This window comes from Gekko japonicus, unplaced genomic scaffold (assembly GCF_001447785.1).
Source record: "Gekko japonicus isolate JY-2015 unplaced genomic scaffold, Gekko_japonicus_V1.1 scaffold711, whole genome shotgun sequence".
Lineage (NCBI taxonomy): Eukaryota > Metazoa > Chordata > Lepidosauria > Squamata > Gekkonidae > Gekko > Gekko japonicus.
In genome coordinates, this window is record NW_015165849.1 from 344,844 (window position 1) to 351,856 (window position 7,013).

Consider the following 7,013-nt stretch of genomic DNA (forward strand, 5'->3'; position numbering starts at 1 on the left):
GCCAAGTCAGCCTTTTACCATCTGCGGCTGGCGCAGCAGTTGGCTCCCTATCTCGACCGAGATGACCTGGCCACTGTGATCCATGCGACGGTCACCTCGAGGCTGGACTACTGTAGCGCTCTCCTTGGGGCTGCCTCTGTTGCAAATCCGGAAGCTGCAGCTAGTGCAGAATGCTGCAGCCAGACTGTTGATGGGTCTTTCCAGGCGAGACCACATCCGGCCTGTGCTGCAAGCGCTGCACTGGCTACCTATAGCATACCGGATTCGCTTCAAAGTGCTGGTGCTTACCTTTAAAGCCCTGAATGGCCAGGGTCCTGCCTATCTAAGGGACCGTCTCTTCCCGTATGTTCCCTCAAGAGCACTGAGATCGGGGGCGCTCCATCGTCTGGAAGTTCCAGCCCCCCCGAGCTGCGAGGTTGGCCCATACTAGATCTAGGGCGTTCTCGGTGGCGGCTCCTTCCTGGTGGAATGAGCTCCTGGAAGAGATCCGGGCCCTGCGGGACCTTGTGCAGTTCCGCAGGGCCTGTAAGACGGAGCTCTTCCACCAGGCCTTTGGGTAGGAGCCGCCGCCACCACCATCGCTATACCATCTTCGATGTACCATCCACCTACCAGATTCCATGGAGGTGGTTTAGTTTGAGTGTGTTGGGGCGCCTCCACTACTAAGTTCATGGGTCGCAAATATGAGCCGCTGAGTATCTTGTATAATGTATAGACTGTATAGATTTGAAGCACCAGTTTTAGTATATATGTAAAATTGTTTTATTGTTTTACTGTTTTAAACACTGTTGTTAGCCGCCCTGAGCCACTGGGTAGGGCGGGATAGAAATCACAAAAATAAATAAAATAAATACAAGTCCCCTCCCAATCTCTCCCCCAATGCCAATTCAAGGGGAGGGGAGAGTTTTGTGATTTCCAGATCGAGTTTGTTTTGTGACTCACATGTGAACAGTCAGAATGGAGCTTTCAAGTTGGCTGCACGGGATATACTCTGCCAGCTACTTCAAAACAAGCACCGAGGCTCTCTCCTTAAGGGGAGGGACTCTCAGCAAGAATTTTAGGAGCTTTAGCTCTGGAAGGTTATTGTTGATGCGATATACAGGTGTTGCACATAGTTGCAGATAGACCACAAAGCATCTAGGATTCTGCCTTGCCATGGAAGTCCAAGGGCTCCCCCCTCTGCTCACCTTCTTTGCTTGACTGCAGCAACGATGTCTGGCCCTGAGAACATGGAAAACAAGCTGTCTCCATTGGCAGAGGAGGTCTCATCGCTGGAGCTGGCAGAATCACCCTGAGTGCCCGACCAGCTGCTGGTCATCTCACTAAGAGAAGACAAAGGAATAGTCAGAAAGTGTGTGGGGATAAGAGGACCCAGAGGTGAAGTTATACATTTAATAAAATGTTAATGAGTCCGAAATATGTGCTTGACACTGAATACTTCTGGACAAGAATCAAAACCTTGAGCCATTTTCTACATTACAAACACAAGGCCAAACTGAACGAGCCAGTCTTTTTACATTGGGGGGAGGGGGTTCTTAAAATATTTACCTTGTGGCTTCTGTTTCTGTATTCGTATCCTTTCCAGTACTGACCATATTCACTGCAAAGCTCTTTACAACTGATGTGACAGCCTTAACAACAACTTAGGGTATGCCATTTTGAACTTGACCAACCAATGAAACTACTTCATCCATTGCCAAAGCAAAACCTTATTAAGCAAACTGTAAATTACCGACATTTTACGCTCATTTGTGAAGCTGAATATAATGAAAGAGCACCACAGGTGGCTCCTTACCCTTCTGTAAAATACTCAGGAAAGGGCCAGGTTCTGTGAGGGTCATCAGGATGAGGCCAGTTGCTACGTGCGTTGCTGGGGCGACGGAAGTGCTGTGCTTGCCTTTTTTGTTGCATGGCCTGGCTGACCCCAGCCACATAGCGGGCGAACTCTGGATCGGAGCCAACTGGATGCAAAAAGAGAAACCTGGCAGTTGACACATTCGACTGTTCCTACTACAATTATCCCCTCATCTAACCCTCTAAAGCTTAATTGTCTACCCTACAAAAAGAAAAGACACATCTCTCTCTCTCTCTCACACTCCCCACAATGTAAGCCAGTCAGCAATCAGGAATGTTTGTTCAAGTGCTGCATATTAAGCACTTAGCCAGAAAGTGATTTATGGGCATGCAGGCAGAATGTGCTGTGTAAAGGAAATAAGGATGGGGTGGAGAGAGAAGCTGGGGAGTGGTGGCTGGCCATCATTAATGTTCACCTGTAGAGGAGAGGTAACAATGGCCTTCTGCCAACTGAAAGCAATTCTTAGAGGCACAGGAAACCCCCTGATGATCCTTCTGTTTGTTTATATGTCCAGTCATGCCTATTCCAACCCAGGGCTACTCATAAAGTCTCCCCTAGTGTGATACTTCTACAGTCCCCTGCTCCCCCTCAACCCTGAGCTGAAACGGTGTCCATACCCACTCAAGAAACAGAGGCACCTTGCAAATCAATCTCGGCATGTCCCCGTGCTTGATAGCATCAAATTGATGGGGAGAAAACCTGATTCAAAAGTGGTTTCTTGTTGCTAACAGAGATTGCTCTTCTCTGTAGAGAGAGAATAGACTGAAGGATGTCTGAAGGGAGCACATCCGAGAAAGTAAGAGTCACAAAAGCGTTTCTCTAACTTTTTCTGCCTCAACTAAATGATAAAAAGTCCCCATCATCCCGAGGACCCTAAGCAAAACGAGCGTGTTCAATAAGCAAAGCTATTCACTGGCAAGGAGGACATGTGTGAGGAGCTGGGGAGGCTGCATTGTGCTTTGCAAGCTGTGTGTGATTTCACTGGGCAACCAGGATGTTTGAGAGAATCATATACGACAAAGCAAAAGCAGCAGCAGGTCCCCAGTATGCATTCATGACGAAGATACATGCAAAGCAGAATTTCCCTTCTTACTCCCCCTCTCTTCACAGGGCATCAAGAAAATGGCCCAGGAGACGGGGGAAGGGAGGAGCAATGTTCTGGATTAAATGCATTGGGAGGGGGGGTGACTCTGCCTTGTGATTTCGACCACTTGGGCTTAGGAACCCACCCAACTTCCCACCCATAAGGCCAGAACTGACCTTCATCAAAGTGCCACCACTAGAAATGGTACCACAGGGTTGAAGGCACACAGATGGCTACAAACAGCAGCCCAACTGCTAATGTTTCACAGCTGAGTTCCTGGCATGACCTGCTCACATGTGAAAGAACAAAACAGAAGCCTAAGAGGCATCTTTCTCCCAGCATTTAGGGAAGCCACATTTTATGTAGCTGACCCCAGCTGCTATTTTTGTTCTTGTCCTCCTGTAATCCTTCATTAACGAAAGCCTTTTAATCTACAGTTGTATTTATTCAGTGGAGACGCAAGGCAGGAATATCCCAAAGATGCTACTACAAAACACACTTCTCTGTGGCTTGTGGAACTGGATAAGGGAGAGAGAAGCCAGTTTTTATCCAAGCTGATGCCACAAAGTAGAGCTGTTTAAACTCTAGTGCACTCTTCCCCACCCACCCCACACACACGTGTAATGAAAGCAGTCCAGGAGGCCCAGAGAACTGTAGGAAAATGGCTGCTCTAGCAGCACATTTTTGAAGGGAGTGTGAGTCAGTGCCAAAGGAGGAAGCAATCTGGTAGGCCCCTCACAAGAACCGCTGCTTGGAAGCATGCGATAAAAGGGACTTCCGCACATGTGACCCCCTCCCACTCTTGCAGTCCGCAGAGGCAACTTCCACGTCTAATTCTCTACACGTACCCTCTGTCCAGACTATGGGGGGGGCACAGCACGGGAACTTCCACTTCCCACTCCCCTAACTGCCTCCATCATCCTCTGCTGTCCCTGGAAACTAGACAGCCTCCTCTTCTCTTCCCCTCCCCACCCCTTTACTCTGCTGGAGCCAACCTGGATGAGATGCTGGCAGTTCCACGATCGGAGTTTCTACTTTAAAAAAAAATGTAATTAGTGTGTATATACAGACCCAGTTCTGATTAGGAACTGGATTTTTCAAGGGGGGGGGGTTGATGCTTCTCCTGGTGTCAGAGGAAAATGGTGTTTAACCTCCCAGACACACACATACACCCCAGAACAAAAGAGTTGGTTTCTATACCCTGCTTTTCTCTACCCGAAGGAGTCTTAAAGTGGCTTACAATCACCCTTCCCTTCCTCTCCCCACAACTGGCACCTTGTGAAGTAGGTGGGGCTGAGAGAGTTCTGAGAGAGCTGGGACTGGCCCAAGGTCACCCAGCTGGCTTCATGTGGAGAACTGGGGAATCAAAGCCAGCTCTCCAGATTACAGCCCACCACTCTCAACCAGTACACCACGCTGACTCTCAGGATAGGGCACCTGGCTCCTTACAGGATTTTTAAAAGTTGGAGGCTGTGATAATGGACCAGCGAGGGTCTCATCTAGTCTATTCTGTGGGCAGGGGAGAAAAGGAGAGACCTTTCAAACAGTGCCAGACAGTTCTCCTGCTTTTGCAGACACCCCAGCCGGAAATCACCCACTGGATGCAGCTCTTCTCCAACTCGAGAGAGGAAGGTAAAGTAAGGCCAAGAGCCTTTATTGGAAAGCCTGCCTTTGTTTTAATGAAGAAGCTGGGCTAAAGGAGGAGCTTCTGTGCACTCGGTGCAGGGAAACAGCATGACAGACTGCACTATTCCCCAATCACAAAACCACTCAGAGGGAGGGGAGCTGAGCAGACTCAGATTTGCTCTATCACTGGAGTAATTGTCAGGGAGACCAGCACCACAGTAGTATCTGTTAACTGGGGGTAGGCTGCCTCCAAATCTGAGGGCTTCATTTCGGGTCATCACGAACCACTGCTGGGTATGAGTTGTTCAAGAAAAACCGGAAGGGTAGAAGAGGAGGCGGAGTGGCGCTGTATGTGAAGAGAGGGCTAGATTGTCAGGAAGTTCTGGAGAATGGGGTTGGCAGCCCTGTGGAAAGTATATGGGTGGAAATAAGGGGAGGCAGGACAAAGGGTATTGTTGTTGGAGTCTGCCACAGACCGCCTGACCAGGGACAGGAAATGGATGCTGCCCTCCTTGAACAGATTGGCAGAGTATCCAGACATCAGAACCTTATAATTATGGGAGACTTCAACTTCCCCGATGTGTGCTCAGAGACAGGCTCAACAGAACAACCAGAATCATGCAACTTCCTGACCTGTCTGGCCCAAAACTTCCTTTTTCAAATGGTGGAGGAAGCTACAAGGGGCTTGGCCATACTAGACTTAATATTAACCAACAGGGAAGAATTGGTAGATGGGGTGAAGGTGGTGGGGACCTTAGGGGGAAGTGACCATGTCCTCCTTGAATTTGAGTTGCTGTGGGGGAGTCAAGGAAGTCTGTAGCCAGACTCGTAGGTTAGATTTTCATACAGCCAAGTTCAATGAATTCAGAGGCTTGATGGGAGTCATTCCAAGGGGGGAGTGTGCTGGAAGGGAAAGGAGCGAGTGAAGGGTGGGCTCTTTTCAAACATAAGCTTTTGCAAGCTCAAGCCCCCACTATTCCAGCAAGACAGAAACATGGTAAGGGCTCCAAGAAACCGATGTGGATGAACCGAGAGCTTCAGAATAAGCTAAGGGAGAAAAAGGAAATCTTCAGGAAATGAAGGGAAGGTTAGACCTCTAACGAGGAGTATATGAGAGTTACTAGGTACTGCAGATCAGCCATCAGGGAAACCAAAGCTCAGTATGAGTAGGGTCTGGCCAGGGGGGCTTGCTACAATAAGAAAAACTTCTACAGATATGTGAGAAGCAAACGCAAGGTAAAAGTGGCAATTGGACCACTTTTGGGAGTAGAAGGAGAAACTCTGGTGAAGGACAGAGAAAAAGCAGACAGGCTCAATGACTTTTTTGCCTCTGTTTTCTCCCAGAAGAACTCGAGCCCATCTAGAGATGGTATAGGACATAACAGGACACCTGAGTGTCCAGCTGACATTGACAGGGAGGTTGTGGAGAGGCACCTGGCTGTACTGGACAAATACAAATCCCCTGGGCCAGATGGTGTGCGCCCAAGAGTGTTCAAAGAACTGTCTAATGAACTTGCAGAGCCTCTGTCCATCATCTTCAAGGCCTCCTGGAGGACTGGGGAGGTGCCACAAGATTGGAGAAGAGCAGTTATCCCAATCTTTAAGAAAGGGAAGAAGGATGACCCGGGAAACTACAGACTGGTCAGTCGGACTTCTGTTGCTGGGAAGATATTACAGCAGATTTTAAAGAGATCGATCTGTAAGCATCTGAAGGACCACTTAGTGATCCAGGGAAGTCAGCATGGTTTTGTCCCCAACAGATCTTGTCAGACCAACCTGTTTTCCTTCTTTAATTGTGTGAAGAGTTTACTAGATCGTGGGAACTCTGTTGATGTGATTTACCTGGATTTCAGTAAAGCTTTTGATAAGGTTCCCCATGACATTCTGATGGGCAAACTGGAAGACTGTGGACTGGACTACAGGAGAGTTCGGTGGATAGGGAACTGGTTAGAGGACTGCACCCAGAGTGGTGGTCAATGGCATTTCATCAGATTGGAGGGAGATGTCCAGTTGCGTGCCGCAGGGCTCGGTTTTGGGCCCAGTACTTTTCAATATTTTTATCAATGATCTGGGTGAAGGGGTAGAAGGGCTACTCATTACATTTGCTGATGATACCAAATTGGGAGGAGTAGCAAACACCCAAGAAGATAAGAGTTAGAATTCAACAAGACCTGAATACTCTGGAGAAGTGGGCAGTTGCGAACAGGATGCAATTCAACAAAAACAAATACACAGTATTACATCTGGCCCACAAAAATGTCAAGCACAAATACTGGATGGGGGATATGTTTCTGGGGAGTAGTGTATGCAAAAGAGATCTTGGGGTAAGAGTGGACTGTAAACTAAATATGAGCAGTCAGTGTGATGCGGTGGTAAAAAAGGCAAATTCAGTCTTGGGTTGTATTAAAAGGGCCATAGCATCAAAATTGCAGGTCACAGCCCCTCTGT

The 7,013-nt window shown here is 48.3% G+C and overlaps 1 protein-coding gene across 1 annotated transcript in view; it reads right to left on the reverse strand.

The window, feature by feature from the left end:
* The window catches only part of KIAA0355 (KIAA0355 ortholog), a 45,117-nt gene that overhangs the window by 7,233 nt on the left and 30,871 nt on the right, over positions 1 to 7,013 (reverse strand). The window contains exons 10-11 of the mRNA XM_015411102.1: positions 1,796 to 1,961; positions 1,188 to 1,322 (exon numbers count right to left, since the gene is read on the reverse strand). Of these exons, the coding sequence (XP_015266588.1) occupies positions 1,188 to 1,322; positions 1,796 to 1,961 (301 nt within the window). The remainder of the gene's footprint in view (positions 1 to 1,187; positions 1,323 to 1,795; positions 1,962 to 7,013) is intronic.